General features: G+C 40.9%; 1 protein-coding gene across 1 annotated transcript; it reads left to right on the top strand.

The window, feature by feature from the left end:
- Positions 1-1,963: 1,963 nt before the first annotated feature.
- Positions 1,964-11,223, top strand: LOC141587538 (uncharacterized). Its single transcript, XM_074409012.1, has 3 exons — positions 1,964-3,373; positions 9,440-10,233; positions 10,986-11,223. Exons 1-2 carry the CDS (start codon positions 1,991-1,993, stop codon positions 10,217-10,219), a joined length of 2,163 nt encoding a protein of 720 aa, XP_074265113.1. The 5' UTR covers positions 1,964-1,990; the 3' UTR covers positions 10,220-10,233; positions 10,986-11,223.
- Positions 11,224-20,351: the final 9,128 nt, after the last annotated feature.

Genomic DNA, 20,351 nt, shown 5'->3' on the forward strand with positions numbered 1-20,351 from the left:
CCTCCATTATGGCCCTACTGGCTACTTGTCATCCACTAACAACAATCACAAATAATTTTCCCTCCTTTCCTTGATATTTTATGCCAAAATCAAAAGTAAAAAAAATGACCATAACGAAGAGAGTAATTTAAAGATATGACCACAAGAAATAGTACATACTCCCTCTATTCCACTTTTATTGTCATGCTTTCCATTTTTGGGGAAGATTTAAAGAATCAGGGTAAAATTACTACTCTACAGTCTACACCTTTAATTAGTATGAATGAGCACAATGTTAGTTTGATAAAGTAAGCGATTGTTAAAAAGACTAGCTAGTATAGATCTCGCGCAATAAATGCGCGGTAATTTATAGAGTTTTTACTCTTTACTTTATTATTAATCCATTCCAAATTTATAACTTAATATTTTCATATTTCACCTCATTGTATTTTGATATGAGAAAAAAAAAAAATTAAACGACAAAAAAAAAAATTTGAGTATGTCATGAACTCTTTTTTTATCACAAAGTTAATAATTTGAATTTATAACTTTTCTTAAATTATCTTAATGAATTTTTTTCACAAAACTAATAATATTAATTTATTTTATTGTTTTATACAGTGTAAGTATGCATCAAGTCATTTTCTAAGAAAAATTAACATTTTTGTATTTTATAATTTTATACCCCTTTTATGTTATTTTGATTAAAAATTAGAATTTAATGAAAAATCATGCTTTTAAAAAAAAGATAATAGTTTAATGGGAAAATCTTATTTATTTCCTTATATAAGTAGATGGAATTTGGAAGAAATTTTTTGAGAATTTTTATTCTCTTAGTAGCAAGGGGGGTTAGGAGTAAATGAGTAATACTGGTAGTCAATCCAAATTAGCATACCAAATTTAGAAAGATAACAATTAATTTAGAATAAATTTTAGAAAAAAAATGATAAATAAAGTGAAATAGAGGACCAAGCAGTAGGGAAAAAAGAAATTCAGTGGATCCCTCACCCATCATGTGAGAGCTCTCTCAATAAGGTTATCTAGAGACCGTTTCTCCGAAGTTTTTGTGATAAGACTACTACCTTTGTATTTCTATTTTTTTTCCAATTACTCAAATTTTCCCTCGCAAATTTAAAAAGTGGGAAGAAAATTAAAATACGGAATAGAGTACTACATACATCACCATTTTTCAATCTGTATCAAATTGTACAAGTACAACTATGATTATTGTTCTGGTCGACATTATATCTTTGATCTGATCTATTTACTCAAAAAGCACTAAAATTCGATTTTTAAACTTGTAATTTTTGTACATTGATAAGTTGATAACATAGCGAAAACCTAGTTAACAAAAACCATACGCATGAAATTTGAATCTCATATGAATGGTATATATCGAACCTACCATCTCAGATGTAGAACCAATAAGGAGAAAAGTCCCATAAACTTTTATATTCTAGGAGTACAGCCCTAGTAATATGAATTTCGCAACTAAATAAGCAAACAACTAATAATAGAAATCGAAAACGAATTTACTAATATGCCAAATCAATAAAAATCAAGTCATTTTTAGCCGTACAAATTTAAGCATAGTAGAAAGTTTAAGACAAGCCTATGGGCTATGGTGAATCCACAAGTGACAAGCCTACCTTAAGACAGACCTTTTTCGAATTAAGATGGAGAAAATGTAACCATTTTACCATAAAATGTGACAAATTTTTTTATAAGAAGTTATCAGCAACAATTTTCTAATAAAATGTGAACAATTTTAGCTAGCGGTAATATTTTTTCATTAAATGGTCATTTTTTATTACAAAGAGACGATATTTTATCAGTTTTAATTTAGACGTATAAGGTCCATCTGAAATGAGAATTTACCAGGCTGAATTGATAACAGTATGTTTTTAATCATATGGTAAAATTAAAGAAGGTAAATGTTTAAGCTATATAAATGGGGTAGTTTGCATTCCTAAGGCATATAGAAAAACGTAGTGTGCACATATTTGTGACAATGGTTAAGGTGCAAAGAATGGCCACTCTAATAGTGGCATTGATTTCCCTTTGTTTTCATTTTGTAGTTTCATCAACTCAATACACTTATGCTTCTCCACCTCCACCCCCTTACGGTTACAGCTCACCACCGCCACCCAAGGAATATTATCCGCCACCATCCCCTCCGGTTTATAGGTCTCCACCGAAATACCATAGCCCACCAACACCGGTCTATGAGCCATCCCCAGTGTACAAGGCCCCTCCGCCCTACTACCCACCTCCAGTATACAAATCACCACCTGTTCACGAGTACCCTCCACCCACTCCAGTGTACAAGTCACCTCCCGTTTACAAATCACCACCAGTTCACAAATACCCACCACCAACCCCAGTGTATAAGTCACCTCCACATTACTACTCACCTCCAGTATACAAATCACCACCGGTTCCCACATACCCACCACCAACACCCGTGTATAAGTCTCCTCCACACCACTACTCACCTCCAGTATATAAGTCACCACCGACACACAAATACCCGCCACCAATGTACAAGTCCCCTCCACACTATTATTCACCCCCGGTGTACAAATCTCCACCGGAACACAAATACCCGCCACCAACTCCAGTGTACAAGTCTCCTCCACACTACTACTACCCTCCAATGTACAAGCCCCCACCTGTACCCAAATACCCGCCACCAACTCCAGTGTACAAGTCTCCTCCTCACTACTACTCACCTCCAACGTACAAGTCCCCACCTGTACCCAAATACCCGCCCCCAACTCCAGTGTATAAGTCTCCTCCACACTACTACTACCCTCCAATGTACAAGCCCCCACCTGTACCCAAATACCCGCCACCAACTCCAGTGTACAAGTCTCCCCCACACTACTACTCACCTCCAGTGTACAAGTCCCCACCAGTACCCAAATACCCGCCACCAACTCCAGTATACAAGTCCCCTCCACACTACTACTCACCTCCAATGTACAAATCACCACCTGTTCATAAGTACCCGCCTCCCACTCCAGTATACAAATCTCCTCCACACTACTACTCCCCTCCCGTTTACAAATCACCACCAGTTCACAAGTACCCGCCACCCACTCCCGTATACAAATCTCCTCCACACTACCACACACCTCCGGAATACAAATCACCACCAATTCACAAGTCCCCTCCTTACTATTACTCCCCACCTGTCTACAAATATCCACCACCAACTCCGGTGTACAAGTCTCCTCACCATCACCACTCACCTCCGGAATACAAGTCACCACCAATCCACAAATACCCACCACCAACTCCGGTATACAAGTCCCCTCCAGTGTATCATCCTAAGCCCGTCTACCACTCACCTCCTCCATACACTTACGCTTCTCCACCTCCTCCTCCTTACTACCACTAGGTTGCTTGAGTCGCCTTTTGATTACTTAAAACGACTACAAACAAGGTAAGCTGTAAATATTATTACTCGTTCGTCCAAATAAATAAGAAAATGACGAAGGTTCTTTTGAGAATATTTAACGTGACCAAGTTAGTTATTTTTGCATGCACAAAAAAAAAAAAAAAAACATATTAATTGCATGAGTTGCTCAAAAGTAAACGTAAACAATTCACTGAATCACCTATAGAAGAAATATAAACGTAAACAATTGACTAGGAGGGACTAGTAGTCTAGTACGATTCACGAAATAATCATCTAAAATTCCGTAACTCAACCTTAATGCAAATTTACGTCCAGAAATGACCAAAGATTAATACATTATGTGATTTGCAGGTAAAACGCAGCTTGCTTACTGGAATCTGAGAAATTGACAGAGCAGTAAAACTCATGAAAAAGTTCGCGTTATAGTGAGAAGAATAAAACGTGTTGTATTAGCTACAGTGTTAAATATGAAGAAACTATTTCGTGATGCGCCATATTGTATTGTATTGTATTGTATCAAACCTTTTTTTTCTTTTTCTTTTGAGTGTTTTTGTATGATATTGAGAGTGCTCTAAATGTGTAATATAATTTGTGTTTTGGTTCATCTTCGTTTTTTGAGTTAAAATTGGCAGATAGATCAAATTAATTACTCGTATAATTTACATACACGATCAAAACCGAACCAATTCAAATCGAATATAGCACGAACTTATTTTTATAATTTGATGATTCTAATTTCATCGATAAGGCCTATATGTGACATTACGAATCTACAGAACTCTTATAAATAAGAAAACTATACTAGTACAATATAGAGCAAACTTCCATGTAAGTAATCTACCTTACATATTTCATGTTATAAAACTAATTTAACAATTAAGTTATTTAAATTAATGGATCTTAATAACCGAACTGGATTAGACTAAGGCAATGAAGTAAACTAAATTAAATTAAAAAAAAAAACAGGTCTTAAAGGTGGACTTAAGATCCTTTATCGTACCACGCACATTTTATACCTCGTTGTCTTTTAAATAAGCGTTTCGTATTATTGAAATCATCATATTTAAGTTAACATGGATCATAGATGTTCGATTTGAAACTATTTTGTCCAATGGTGTCCACGTCATCAATTTTTATTTTTTTTCCTGTTTTTATAGTAAGCCGCTAAGAGCAAGTCCAATGGTGTAGCTTAGGGACTTGCTTGCAATTTCTTAAAATTGCAAGCTAGTTGCTACACCATTGGAAATGTCCAACTAGATTAGCTTCTCTTAAGCAACAATCTTCATTAAGCTAGTTGCTTAAATGGTCCCACAATATCATATCAACCAATGACAAATTAGTTTATTTTCATAATTTTAATTTTATTAAAATTTAATTAGGTTTGATTTTTTTCATAAACTAGCTAAACCATTGGAATGAATTTGTAAAGCTACAAAATTATTGCTTAAAATGTGATGTGGATTTGTCAAGCTACAAGGTAATTGCTTACCATTGTACTTGCTCTAAGAACTTAGTGGCTTAATTTTTTTTTATTTTTAAAAATGAATAGTAAAGCCGCTAAGAAACCTAGCGGCTTTACTATTCATTTTTTTTTTCAAAAACCGTCACCTTCAAACACTGATGACAGCCTATTTTAGAAATGAACAACCACTAAAGCCGCTAAGAAAGTTAGCGGCTTTCCTATTTCTCTATTTTTCATAAGCTTATGACATCTATTATCTGAAAAATGACAAGGAGACAAAGCCGCTAAGAAACTTAGCGACTTTGCCTAAAAATTGGAAAAAAATGAAAGTGATGACGTGGACACCATTGGAGCAAAATAGTTTCGAAGGAACCCCAATTTCCTAATTATTTTGCTAATTAACTCCAATTTGTCAAAAAATTCGGAATATTATTTCATGGGACCAAAAATGAGACGCTACGACTAGATATGGGAGGAATTCACCAATTTTTTTGACGTACGAATAAGTGACATCGTGGATATCTCGTGGCCAAAGCCGACCTTATTTGAAGAATTTGAACTTAAGAGGGCGAAAAATTTAAAAGAAGACAAACAACTAATTTTATAATTAGATACACTCGAAAAAATTTAACCAAAAATTTCGAAAATTTTCATCCGCGGAGACAAGCGCCCCTATTAGCCCCTCTAGTTCCACCAGTGTCTTAATTTGTTCAATTCGACTTGCCAGTTGCCAAACACTGACGAGTGACACTTACCCAATTCAGACTACTTTTAGTTAGTTGTACAATACATTATCCAAACTTTTCTAAGGCGGGTCTAGCTTAAGACGGTATAATTCATTTTAAATTTTAAAGCGGGTTAAATATTATAGGACATCTTTTATTTTTTCTAATGCATTATGCAGTTGTCTTATTCATCTATCATAAATATATTTAATTCGTTTTAAATTTAAGATGGATAATACCGTCTTAAACAAGCAAAAATTTAGGACTTTTCTAATAAACCGTTCAATAATTTGATTGTTTTTTCACGATGCATGCATATTCATGCATTAATAAACCGTTGAAATGTCCACAAATCTTACCCTTAGAAACAAGTTAAGCTCTAGTCATCAATATGGTATAATCCCTACCTTTCAATCATTTGTTTACCTATTATTCTCTCTATCTCGGACAATTATTGGTCTTTGATTTTGACACAAAAATTAAGGAAAGAGGAGAAGGTCAATTATAAGAAGATGAATGAACCAAATTGAGTGTGAAGGATCAAATTGTTTATCAAAGTGTAGTGGAGCGCGGGAGTCCCTCAAAGCGTTGCAAATTGGCAAAGAATTGAGAGGTTCACGGTTCGACTCCCTACACGAGAGTGCTATGTGTTGGAGTATAAATCCACTTGTGAGTCCCACATCGGTGAAAAAGAGAGAGATTGTCTATCTTATAAGGCCTAGGGGTGTTTCTCCCATTGCCAATTGGTTTTGGGAGATAAGAGGATTCTTGGGCTTGTGAGTTAGACTTCTCTCTCCACCGCGGGTAAGGCCAGACCCATCTCGTGTTTATTACTATGGTTACCTGTCATCATCCTAAGAGATGTCTTACCTGGCACACGTGGTTTGCAGGGTATTGCGACATAGTCACCCAAAATAAAATAGGACAACAAATAACCGGGACATGGAGAATACTTTCTAGTCATCGTGGAAATATTTAAGAAATTCTATTTTTGAATCGAGACTAGCTACAGAAAAATCATTTCTTCCACAATAACAAATTGTGGAATATTTTGTAGATATAAATTCAATGTGTACATTATGCTATTATATATAGAACGGTATTTCTAAAATGTGCCCTAAGGGCACATGTTAATAACCTTAATATGGTAAGATAAACAATATATTCTCACTAATTATGGTATTTCCTCGGTCCCAATTTCTTATTTTTTTTGGAAATATTTTAATGAAAAGGTAAAAACGAGATAAAGGAAGTCAAAACTAAGTAAATTAAGTCCGATAAACAATTTTATTCCTTTCTACTATATATTTTGTACAATAAAACTGACAATAGGTCTTGGTATAGACGGGTGAGGCGAACAGACGGTAAAGACTTCTAATAAAATGGGTATGAGGGACAAGGTGGGGCATCCCCATGTGCTTCCCACTTTATGGCAAATGAGTATTTTATGAGGGAAAATGGTATCCATCTATACGTATAGACGGATAGTGCGTCTATAATGAGAATTTGTGTAAAACTGAATAAATCGTGAATTATCAACCGGATACATAATCTTCCACAAAACAAAAGAATATAGTTCCACTTATTATTTAAAGAAGTCAAAAATTGACAAGTAAACAAACTCCATTAAATTATCTGACGCGGTAAGATAATAATTCCAATTCCAAGTAGAGAGAGTACAAGATCAGAAGGAACATAGTCCACGCACTAGCTAAATTTTTTCAAGATCTATCTGCCAAATGCTATCCATAATCCATTAGTGGAAGAAATATTTAGTGAGAATTATATAGATATAATAATATATTAACATTAGTTTCTTTGTATTTTTAATTTTTTATTTGATATATAATATGGTTGATATGGTTGACTCCTTGACTATCCTACCAAACTACTTGTATTATAAATTCCAAACCCAAAAACAAGTTGGATAAATACAAATCGTATTCACTTCGGTTCAAACATGTTAAAGTATAAGATCATTAATTGAGCCTTAGTCCCTCAACATTCAACAATCACTTCGGTTCAATCATGCTAAGGTATACGAGGGGCTTCTACTCTGGTGTGCTAATCCATTCAAGACCATAAGTAGTACGGACTACGGAGTAGTTAAGTCCTGCACCCGATGAAAGACATGTAATCGGTACATATTGATCGAGCATTTATAATATAATGACCCACCACATATTATCCGAAGTGATTTATTTAAGGTACTAAATAAATTTGCTCTAAAGCACTATATTTATAGTATTCCTAGTAAGTCTTTCGAGATTTCGTCTCTTATTACATTAACTAGTTTAGATCTCGCGCAATGAATGCGCGGTATTTATAGACTTACTAATATAGAACATGTGCAATATATGCACGGTATTTATAGAGTTTTACTTTTAGTGTATTATTTATAAAATTGAAATTGACAATTCTTATTTTTCATGTCCCTCCTTAATATATTTTGATTAGAGAAATAAATAAAAATTTAAATCGTAAGAAGTAATAAAAAGAGTGTTTTTTTTTTGTTTTTTTTGTTTTATTTTTTTACCGAAAAATTAATGATGTTAATTTACAAATATTTACTAATAACATATTTTTTAGCTGCAAATTTTTATTATAAAAAATCAATGATTTAACAAATATTTACTAATACCATATTTTTTAACCGTAACTTCTTATCATAAAAAGTTAATAAATTTTTATCAATAAGTTCTTTAAAAAAGGAATTTACTTATCCTAAAAAGATCGGAGATAAATTTGTGCAAAATGTGAAATATTAAATGTTATAAATATTTAAATGTAAAAGATTATATCTATTTATAACTTATCATGTACACATCTATAGTACTCCCTCTGGCTTTTAATTTTCTTCCTGTTTCTCTAATATAGGTGAGGAGTATTATAATGAAATGGGAAGAAAACAGCAAGCCGGAGGGAGTATATGCTAAAAGTATCAAGCACTATTCTAGGACATATATATGTTTTAGGCGGGAAAACTTGGAGTTTCGCCTATTCATTTAGTAAATTGGGGATGAGAGACAATTAATAAATAAACTAAAAACTAACTAAAAAAATAAATTTAATAAAAATAATATTGTCCCTTATGAGAGATCTCTCGCTAACATTAATAAAATCATCTCTCTAAAGAATTTGTGCTAAATTTACTTTGTCACTACCTTGGACAATAAATTGTTTCAGACAAATTCATTTACTTTATTATCGCATTCTAGCTTTTTACCTAAACCGTTGTTTAGTCTATACTCTAGATTCGGCATCTTCAAACTCGTTTTAAAGCCTAAATGGACAAGTACTCCTTTCATCTCAATTTTATTACCTCCTTTTACGTTAAAATTATCCTAAAATAATTGACTAATTATCTCCATTCTACATTTAGTGAGGAGAAACTTTAAATTTCCACTATTGCCCCTACATTAATAACCATTTCCACCCTACCATAATATTATCGTCTCAACGTTTAATAATTATAGGGTCATAGTAGATAGTTCACCCATTTTTCTTAACTCCTCCAAAAATAAAAAGGGAATAATAATTAGGAAACAAATAATGCAATTAGTATGTTTTTCTTCAAATGGGAACAGTATATCGTCGATAAAATCAAACTCGCAACCTCACGATTGAAAGAAAAGAGCTTTTACCACCTAAACTAACACATAATCTTTGCAATATCAGTATGTGCAAGTAACAAAGCTCACTCTACTTCACCGACAAATAAAATACTCTTACCCTTAACAAATAAATGCAAAGTACACGTAGTAAATTTGATATTGTTTGTATTCACACGAATTTTCAACGTCGGAGGCGCACTACTCCTTGTGTTCTCCCTATATAAAGGAGTTATAGAGAGCAAGCTTAAGACACAAGACACACATCTTCTATCTACTTCTAAATATGGCTAACTTTGGCCTTGCTCCTCTAATTGTCACTTTACTAGTGGCATTTGTCTCCCTTACTACTGCCGACTACAAGTACACCTCTCCCCCTCCTGTTAAGGAATACCCACCACCCACCCCGGTTTACAAGTCACCACCAGTTCACAAATACCCACCACCAACACCAGTTTACAAGTCGCCACCAGTTCACAAATACCCACCACCCACACCAGTTTACAAGTCGCCACCCGTTCACAAATACCCACCACCCACACCAGTTTACAAGTCGCCACCAGTTCACAAATACCCACCACCAACACCAGTTTACAAGTCGCCACCAGTTCACAAGTACCCACCACCAACACCAGTTTACAAGTCCCCACCAGTTCACAAGTACCCACCACCAACACCAGTTTACAAGTCGCCACCAGTTCACAAGTACCCACCACCTACCCCGGTATACAAATCTCCACCGGTGTACCCACCACCAACCCCGGTTTACAAGTCACCACCTGTTCACAAGTACCCACCACCTACCCCGGTTTACAAATCTCCACCTGTGTACTCACCACCTGCACCAGTTTACCACAAGCCTCCACCAGTGTACTCACCACCCGCTCCAGTATACAAATCTCCACCAGTTTACTCACCACCCACTCCAGTTTATCACAAGCCTCCACCAGTCTACAAATCTCCCCCGGTGAAATCACCTCCCTATGCCTACCCTTCTCCTCCTCCTCCCCCGTACTAATCATCATCATCATCGTAAGCGCTCGATTTAGTCGAATTATTATATTATATATTTATATAGCACATGCATGATAAGCAAAAGAAATTGTGTGACGTACGTACTGGAGAATCATCTCGTTAATTTTTCATACATAGTTGACTGCATGCATGCTACGTCCCCTTAACTTGTTTCATATCCATGGAGAGATATTAATAAAGATTAAAATAAAGTTGCACCGTTGTTTTGATCACTAGTGTTAAAATTTAAATTTAAATGATGAACGATGACGATAATTTAGAATAAATGCAGCATAAAAAAATAGGAAGTAATATACGTTTTAAAAAATTATTTATAAAACAAACGAGATGATATCTATTTTTATAATTTTGCAACAATATTTTTAAGTAATATACGTTTTAAGTAAGATGAAAGTTTAAGAGTGACTGACTGACTGTGAAGGTATAGTTCACTACTTCACTGGCTAAACTTTGGTAAAAATCCAAGAGTCTCAATTTTCAAGCTCGAGCCTCTTTAAAAGCAATTTTTGGAAAATTATTTATGACGTGAGACTAATCCTTTTATATTATGAGTATGTCATTCTAATAAGAAAATGGCTAAATTAACATACGTGATTTGAAGGCCATAAGCTAAGGAATAATAAAACGTTAATGTCGTAAATATATAATTGAGACTGAGGAAATATTATTTTAAATACTGTAAGTGGGATATTTTTTGGAAATGAAGATTTAGGTGGCTAATAACGACGTATAATTATGTTATTTTACAGATGGAAAGCAGGTTGACAATAGGACAAGGAAAAGTCAAAGTGGAGAGCAAATCTTTGTTGATGTTAAAGAATGAGTTTGTTGATCTGTTTTCCTCAGTGATTGAGAATATTACTGAGTATGTTATGTACAATAATAAAGGCATTATCAAGTGGAAATGCCTCAAGTTATTTCAGTTTATAAACTTTGTATGCATGGGATGATAAATTAATAGGATTTTGTCTCTTTAATTTTAATAAAGTTTGTAATATATTATATTATTTAAGGCGACACCGGGTGTTACCGAGTTTTGGTAACACCCTAATAAAAAAATAGAAAAAAATTAAAAATTAAAAAGTAATTTTTATTTTTGCGCCAATATCATAGGGATAAAATCGTAATTCATAATCCATATCATAACAAACACATTTTTATCTTTAGCAAATCATACTTTTACCAATTAATAAAAAAAATGAGAGAATTCTATTGTCAAAACTACAAATACTTTATAAAAATTTCCTCCCCTAGATTTATAACTGTTCAGGTAAGTGCAATTGTACGAACAAATGATGAAATATAATTTGTTCATCAAATTTGTTGTGTTTATTCACATGAAGGAAAATATAAAATAACAAACAAAGACGTGTGATCAAGATTTGCAGTACCTTTGAGTACCCACATCTCGTAAGACTCAAACACCATGAAAGCAAGATGATTATGGGGTATATTTAAATTTGAATCATTAATATTTCAAATATTGACTTTTTTTGTTCATCGAATTTGTGACGCACAAATTGGGGTACCAAGATTGCAGCTAACATCCGTAATGTATGAGATTTGTGATTGAATATACGTTTAGATTTCCCCAAAATCCCTACATAATCTATTAGTTTTTTTTCTATAAATAATTTATTATTATTTTTATAATTAATTAACTAATGTTAATTTCCTAAATTACCCTTTAATACTAATTAATTTGAAATTCGAATTTTGATGGAAACAAAGAAAAATACCCAAGTAATTACAATAATGCCCCGGGTGTCGCTCAATTTGAGTAACACCCGGTGTCGCCATTGCATTTTCTTCTTCTTCTTCTTCTTCTTCTTCTTCTTCTTCTTCTTCTTGTTCTTCTTCTTCTTCTTCTTCTTATTATTATTGTTATTATTATTATTATTATTATTATTATTATTATTATTATTATATTATTATTATTATTATTATTATTATTATTATTATTATTATATTATATTATATTATATTATATTATATATTATTATATATTATTATTATTATTATTTATAATATTTATAATATTTATATTATACTTATCATATTTATTTTTTAGTTATTATTATTATTATACTCCCTCCTATTCACAATAAACCTCCCATTTCATTTGGCACAAATATTAAGGAAACACACTACCCCACCATATAATTAAATTTGGACCACACAAATACACTACCCCACCATACAATTAAATTTGGACCACACAAACACTTACCAAAAAAGGAAATAGGAAGTTATTGTGAATAGACGGAAAAAGAAATAGGGAAGTTTATTGTTGATGGGGCATATTCTACACCCGCTGACCAAGTCAACACATTGAGCAAGGTCAAAGATATCCACAGCAAGTCAACGGCTTAGATGACCCTTAACCGACGCCATTGTCGGCTGTCGGATGGGTCCCGGCGGGCAACCAACAAATGGGCACACATCCGCGAACTCATATCCAAGACCCCGGCGGTGGGTCACGGGGCCCGCCGGCCCGCCATAGGTCCCTCGGCCGAGGGGTAGATCAGTCTTTCCACCTGCTAGCCACTTGGCCACTTGGCCACTACGTGACAAAAGGTGAAAGTCTATAAATACTCCTCAACTATCATTGAGGAAATAATCCACAATTTAACCTAAGAATCACTATTCATCTGGTAATATCTTCCTTATCTCTCTACAATACGTACTTTGCCAAGTAACAACCACTTACCTCTCTAAGTTACTGACTTGAGCGTCGGAGTGAGTTCGCTCGGTCCAAAGCCGAGCCCTCAGTTTGTTCATCGTTTCAGGAGACCGCAAGGAGGAGTTAACAAGAGACGTCATTCTACAAGCACGGGTGGTGACAAATAACTGCTCTGGAATTACACCCGGAACAATTGGCGCCATCTGTGGGGAAAGATACTAGAAGCTAGTCACATTCATTCCCAAACAAAAAAAAAAAAAAACAAAACAAAAACCCACCCAAAAAGCTAAAAAGATGTCGAAACAACCAGAGAAGGTGTTGGTGGAAAACAAATTCTACCAAGACGACACATTCCACAACTTCGAGAAATCGGGCGGTCCCACCGGCCGTATCACCGATACGACGAACGGGACGCCCAAGGAACAAGATATGCCGCGCCGCACGACCAAGTCACCGTCCTGGGACATGTGGTTGATGCAAAGCAAAGCCGAAGCTACTCCCGGACATAATTGCTAGTACGCCGGCTCACATCGTCACACCGACAAGAGCGGCGGAACCTCTCCAGGAGACCAGGGCCCAAAATGTGACTCCAAGAGACTTGAATGGAGCACCGGAAGAAGCCGCCCGTCAAGACGGGGAGCCCAGAGCGCTAGTGGTAGACCTTAGTCCTTCCCGCACTCACGGGAGGATGGCGTCGCCCAGCCGCCGACGAGGCACCCCCGAGGAGCGAAGAAGTCCGACTCACCGAGTCGGAGAAGAAGCCCGACTCACCGTAGTCGGAGAAGAAGCCCTTCCCGCCACGGGGAGAGGAGCCGGACTAGGGATGCGAGGAGCCGATCGCCGCGTGGCATTCAAACGTGGTCGACAACCCCTCGCCGCCTACGTCCTAGATACCCGGTGCCGACTAAGTCAAGTTGCCACGTAGCATACAAAGGAGAAGGCGACCCAACCGACCACGTCGAGGCTTTCGAGTCTCACATGTCGGTTTGGGAGCAACCCGATGAAGTTTGGTGCCGAATCTTCCCAACGACACTGCATGGGATGGCACAAAGTTGGTACAAGGGGCTACCCGACGGGTCGGTATATCGTTACGCCCGACCGAAGGACACGTTCGGCCCAAGTATTCCCGCAACAAGAGGAGGGCCGTGGAGACCTCGGACCTCCCGACTATCGACAGAAGGAGGCGAATCTCTCCGGTTATGTGAAGAGGTTCGACGCCAAGGTTCAGCAGATTCGTGAGCCGAACAATGAACCGGGCACCTTCGGCGATGAAAGGCCTCCCGAGAGGAGACCTAAAGAATGAGCTCATCAAGTGCGGCGGCCAAAGATTAGACTCCGCCAGGAAAATGGCCGATCAAGCCATTAAGGTGGAGGACTACCACAAAACACAGGGCAGCCCCGCCGAGGTCGAGCACTCGTAAAGAAAAAGCCGCCGGGAGGACAACCCGGATGAAAGACGCCGTGACGATAATAGGTCACGGTCGACAGTCCACCAGAAGCGTAACTCGGCGGACGCCGGTGGAGTTCGGGAACGAACCGCCGTAGGCGGTACAATGATCACACCCCCGGCCGTGTCCGCCGCCGAGGTTTTCGCCCGAGCAAGAGCGAGGGTCGAAGTGGGAGAGGCCTCCCAGCCGAGGAGTGACGGTGACACGAGCCAGTACTGCGAGTACCACGGCCACACCGGTCACCTTACTGACAACTGTCGGCATCTGAAGAATGCCATTGAAGAACTGATCCGGAAAGGGAGCCTCGGCAAATATGTTGCCAAGGGCCAAAAGACTGATGCCGACGGTTCAGATAAGAAATCCGTCTTCGAACGGATAGGAGTAATCCATGCCGTCATCGGGGGCAACGAGAGCGGTGGGTCCGCTCATGGGCACAAACGGCACCTGAACGAGCTGTATCAGGCCATCAACTTTGTGCCCAACACAGCGACTCCCGCTTCCAACATCCCCGATATAACTATTGGGAAGAAGGATTACGAGGGAGTCATCGCCCCTCACAGCGACCCACTCGTAGTCCACTTGGACATAGCCAACCACTGGTGAAGAGGTGCCCGATTGACACAGCGCCTACACAAACGTTATGTACAGCGAATGCTTTCTCAACCTCGGTCTGAAAATTGAAGACTTGAGCCCCTGCACCAACCCGTTGTACAGCTTTTCTGGAGCCGGCCTGGTACCCCTTGGGTCAATCAGGCTGTCAGTGAGGTTCGGCGAGGGAAGTGCGGCCAAAAACGTTATGTCTGAGTTCGTGGTCATTGACGGCTCGTCTGCCTACAACGTTCTCATAGGCCGAGTCACCCCAAGAGGTACATACGCTGTCGCGTCGTAACCCCTAGTCGCCTCGGCCAACCGAAGGCCTGGCAGGGGACACAACGATCGATACGCCAACTCATGCTGTCGCGTCGTAATCCCTAGTCGCCTCGGCCAACCGAAGGCCTGGCAGGGGACACAACGATCGATACGCCAACTCATGCTGTCGCGTCGTAACCCCTAGTCGCCTCGGCCAACCGAAGGCCTGGCAGGGGACACAACGATCGATACGCCAACTCATGCTGTCGCGTCGTAACCCCTAGTCGCCTCGGCCAACCGAAGGCCTGGCAGGGGACACAACGATCGATATGCCAACTCACGCTGTCGCGCCGTAACCCCTAGTCGCCTCGGTCCGCCGATGGCCAGGCAGGGGACACAACGGTCGATACGCTAACATGTCCAAGAAGAAGACGTTAAACACAGTTGAGATACGCATTCTAGCTGCCTCGGCTGAGCCGAAGGTAAAAATGAAAAGCGCTCAATTAATAACGCAAGAAGACAAGAAAAGACCTCGGCCAAGCCGAAGGCAAAATAAGCAAGCTTTCGTTAATGATAACAGACTACAAACGAGAAGAATACAGACGACGGCCGTCCCCATAGGGGTAAGCCAAAACGCAACCTACCACAGTTATACAAAAATAAGGAAAAGAAAAGCAAAAGGTTACAGACATGACATTTGAAGCGCCAAAAGATGGCGGGAGGAAAGGCTCGATAGTTGGCCCCGAACAGTGGGCTATCCGAGACGCGGTGAGTCCGGTGACGACCGCCCCGTCTCCCTACGCTTGATGCCGCACACCATCGCAGCAGCTAGGTCAACCTCGGTGGTCGCCCGGCAGGAAAGCCGGTCATTTCCACGTGCCTTGACCTTTCGACCTCCTCTTCGGCCTCCTTCACCTTTGCATCATAGGCCGCCTTGGCCTCGGCTATCTGAGCCGCCTTCGCCGCCTCCGCCTTTTCCGCAGCCGTTTTTTCCGCGGCATCGGCCATCTCATCAAGAAGCTGTTCGAATTTTTCCCACGGGAAGGAGTCTTCAGGAACGAGCCTCTTGATAGCCTCCCTGGTCGCTTCCTCGGCCTGATCCCGGAATTGAGCACACAGGTCAGGGAGGACCTTATCTTGAAGCACCTCAATATCTTTTTCCCTTTGGGCAAGAACAGCCCTAGTGTCCGCTAGGGGTGGACATAATCCGGTCCGGACCGGAAAAATGGACCGGTCCGGACCGGAATCAAGTGGACCGGAACCGGAATTAAAAATTCCGGTCCGGTCTCCGGTCCACCATTTTCAAAGATTCCGGTTTCCGGTCCGGTCCGGTTCGGGGACCAGATTTTCCGGTCCGGACCGGTTTGGACCGGAATGCCCGAAATTATTGTTATTTGCATTTTTTTCTTAAAATTGTATTTTTATTCCGGTCCAATCCGGTCCAATGGACCGGAATTTTTGGACCGTAATTTGAAAAAGTGGGTAATTCCGGTCCAACCGGTCCGGTCCGGTCTTGGACCGGAATTTTTCCGGTCCGGTCCCGGTTCGGAATTTTTGTAATCCGGTCCGGTCCCGGTCCATGAATTTTGTCGATTCCGGTTCCGGTCCAAACCGGTTCCGGTCCGGTCCGGTTTTGGACCGGTGCCCACCCCTAGTGTCCGCCAGTGCCTCCGACTGAGCCTCATACATCCCCCTCCATTCTTCCCTTTTGGCAACAACGGCGTCGTAGCCACCCTTATACCTGTCCCGCTCCTCCAAAGAATCGGGCGGATGTGGCATCAGCAGCCACGACTTTGGCCCTCTCGGTCAGTAGTTGCTTCTCAGCTTCCTCCGCACGCTTCCGAGCAGCTAGGAGGTCAAGCTTAGCCTTCCCGGCTTCCCCCTTTGCCGCGGAGAGATCAAGCTTAAGCCGTTGCATCAGCGGCCCAACCTTAGCCATGGCCTCCTCTTGCTCCATAATGTAGGAGCCGGCCAGTTTAGTCCACTTCGCCAGTCTCTTGGATATTTTTGCACCCTCTGCCACAAGCTCGGCGGGGGGAACCTTCTAGAGTGCGGAGTCAACGGTGACATTCCTATCATCCGCCCCCTCAGGTTGCTTCTCTATCTGCCGCTCAGTAAGAACGATGGCTGCCGACGGCGGATCTACAAAAAATTTACACAGCGCATCCACGTCAACATTCATCGACACATCAGAGAGTCTGTCATCGGGAATGCATAATGAACCACTAAGTCCGAACCACGAGTTAGGTCCGTACGATCCTGGACCCTCTTAGTTGGAGGACCGGGTGAATCGTCTTTTCCCGGCGGCGGAGCAGCCGGCAATGGCTCTTTTCTCTTCTTGGGAGAAGGAGGGCCCTTCGCAACAGATCACCATCTCCGGAGACATCGATGACCTCCACATGCTCCTTCCGGACCGTCGGGGTTGAAGAGGAGCCGGGATCGACAACGTCGCAGACACTGGACCTTGCCTTTGATGTTCTCTTCGGCACACCCCGAGAACCCGTGCTTGAGCCGCCGCTCGGTCGGGCGCCTTCACCGCTTGTCCATCGATTCGTTTGGGAGCCAATCTACGATCACGCGTGTCGCCCGAGGGTGCTGCTCAACAACGTTCCCGTCCTTATCAAGCCCCAACCTCTTCAAGGTCTCCTCGAAAGATCCTGCCAAACCGGGTGCAAGAAACCGACAAGAATTACATAAAAGAAGTAAAACAAAGCTCTAAAAAAAACGGGAGCGTAATTGGCAAAGATGGGCCTCACACCGACCCTACTCACCCTGGTTGAGGGCCGGTATGAGGCCGACGTGGCAAAGCAGCTCATCCCGAAGAATAACTGAGTCGGGGCACCCATCCCTTCTCAAAGCATCAAACAGACGCATCGCTCGCTCTCGTCAAGACTAAGAGCAACCCCGCTAGCATCCATCTTGTGCTTACTCGGGAGACCCATTTTTCACGCTCCCTTTTACTCTCGCACCGTAAGTTGACTTGGTGCCGGAAGGACCGGGGCAACGGATAGTCATCCAAGCACTTTGACATACACCCACCGCCCCTTCCGGTCCTTGCGGAAGAAAGCTTATCAACGGAGAGGACGCCCGACTCCATCCGCACGCCGTGCCACCCCACTTACGGGGTCGATGCCCGAAGATGATGAAGCGGCGGAATAAATTAACCGTAGGTACCTCCCCTTGAAAAGACAGAGCCACACGAAGCCAACTATCGTCCTAACGGCCAACGGATGCAAAACCGAGCCACGACAACGTTCATAGCTTTGACGATGGCCGTGACGTATTTGTTCAAAGGAAACCGGAGGCCATATTCCAGATGCCCGATATATACGCCGATATGCCCGGAGGAGGGCAACAGACCGCTCGACCCTTCCCAGGGATAACAATTTTGTACCCCTCACCGAAGTAGAAATGACCCTCGAAAAGAGTTCCACCGAACAATCGGCAAATTTATGGTCCGGCACGGTCAGACGGCCACGCACGCCTCGCCGTGGTTCAGGATAGGCGGCCTCTCCTCACCAGAAGGAATCCCTTCCTCACAGCCATCATCAACATCATCATCCTCCCCACCCTCCGGAGCTTTTGGATCGACTTCAGGAGACGGAGACCTAGGGCCCCCAAACCTTATCGGGATGGCGTTTAGTATCTCCTCCTCATCAAGACGCGACGGAACCCCGCGCAAGCAGCTTACTAGGTCCAAAGCACCAGCAGAAGACATGTTACAACAAAACTTACGAGTTAAAAAGAGAATTTATTTGTTTACCTTGAAGAAAACTGCCACGCCGTAGTAATGATTCTGAAAGCTAGAGAGAGGTTTCGTCACAAGGGCTAGAAAGAAGGAAATTTTTGAGGAAATGAAATTGGTGGCCAATTTCAGGGACTAAGTACCCTATTTATAGGAAAAAGCCCATGAAGAAGGACCAATCAGGGCACAGCCCATGAAACGTCAGCCAATCAGCAATCAAACACGTGTCAGACATGCAGCCACGGAATGCCAATCGTTGCAACAGTTGAATGTCAATCAATACAACAATGACCAAGCGTTTTCAACACGCCCCTTCATATCTCTGCCTATTCATCTTCCTCGACAAATTCCTAAGTATCCGTTCTCCGCCGGCCACATGATCAACCAAGCCGTAAAGCACCGCAAGGGGCATCGAAACAACTAAGCACTCTCCACCCTGGTCTCGGCCCGGCGTCATTGCCTTTTCCACATCGGATGTCCATTACACAACCATGTGGAGGGGGATATGGTACGGCCTAAGCGTAGTCTCGCCGAGGTGGAAGAAGCGGGCGAGTAAAATTTTCACTTGTTAGAATATACGCTCAAAGATACATAGGAGCCCATACCACGGCATGACTACGCTGGGGCAAATTGATGGGGCATATTCTGCACCCGCCGACCAAGTCAACACATTGAGCAAGGTCAAAGATATCCACAAGCAAGTCAACGGCTTAGATGACCTAACCGACGCCAATTCGGCCTACTGTCGGATGGGGTCCCGGCCGGGCAACCACCACAAAGGGGCACACATCCGCGAACTCATATCCAAGACCCCTCGGCGGTAGGTCAACAGGGCCCGCCGGCCCGTCATAGGTCCCTCGGCCGAGGGGTAGATCAGTCTTTCCACCTGCTAGCCACTTGGCCACTTGGCCACTACGTGACAAAAGGTGAAAGTCTATAAATACTCCTCAACTATCATTGAGGAAATAATCCACAATTTAACCTAAGAATCACTATTCATCTGGTAATATCTTCCTTATCTCTCTACAATACGTACTTTGCCAAGTAACAACCACTTACCTCTCTAAGTTACTGACTTGAGCGTCGGAGTGAGTTCGCTCGGTCCAAAGCCGAGCCCTCAGTTTGTTCATCGTTTCAGGAGACCGCAAGGAGGAGTTAACAAGAGACGTCATTCTACAAGCACGGGTGGTGACAAATAACTGCTCTGGAATTACACCCGGAACAATTGTGAATAGGAGGGAGTATTATATTATTTAATATGTTATATTATTATTAATAATGTTATCATGTATATTACTAATATATTATTATTATTATTATTATTATTATTATTATTATTATTATTATTATTATTATTATTATTATTATTATTATTATTATTATTATTATT

Source organism: Silene latifolia, chromosome 6 (assembly GCF_048544455.1).
Source record: "Silene latifolia isolate original U9 population chromosome 6, ASM4854445v1, whole genome shotgun sequence".
Lineage (NCBI taxonomy): Eukaryota > Viridiplantae > Streptophyta > Magnoliopsida > Caryophyllales > Caryophyllaceae > Silene > Silene latifolia.

What these genes read in the sequence shown, in the direction of transcription:
- LOC141587538 (XM_074409012.1), top strand. Translation starts at nt 1,991, where the DNA reads ATGGTTAAGGTGCAAAGAATGGCCACTCTAATAGTGGCATTGATTTCC. An exon ending in CTCCACCTCCTCCTCCTTAC is followed by an intron (nt 3,374 to 9,439) that starts TACCACTAGGTT and finishes AAGGAGTTATAG; the next exon opens with AGAGCAAGCTTAAGACACAA.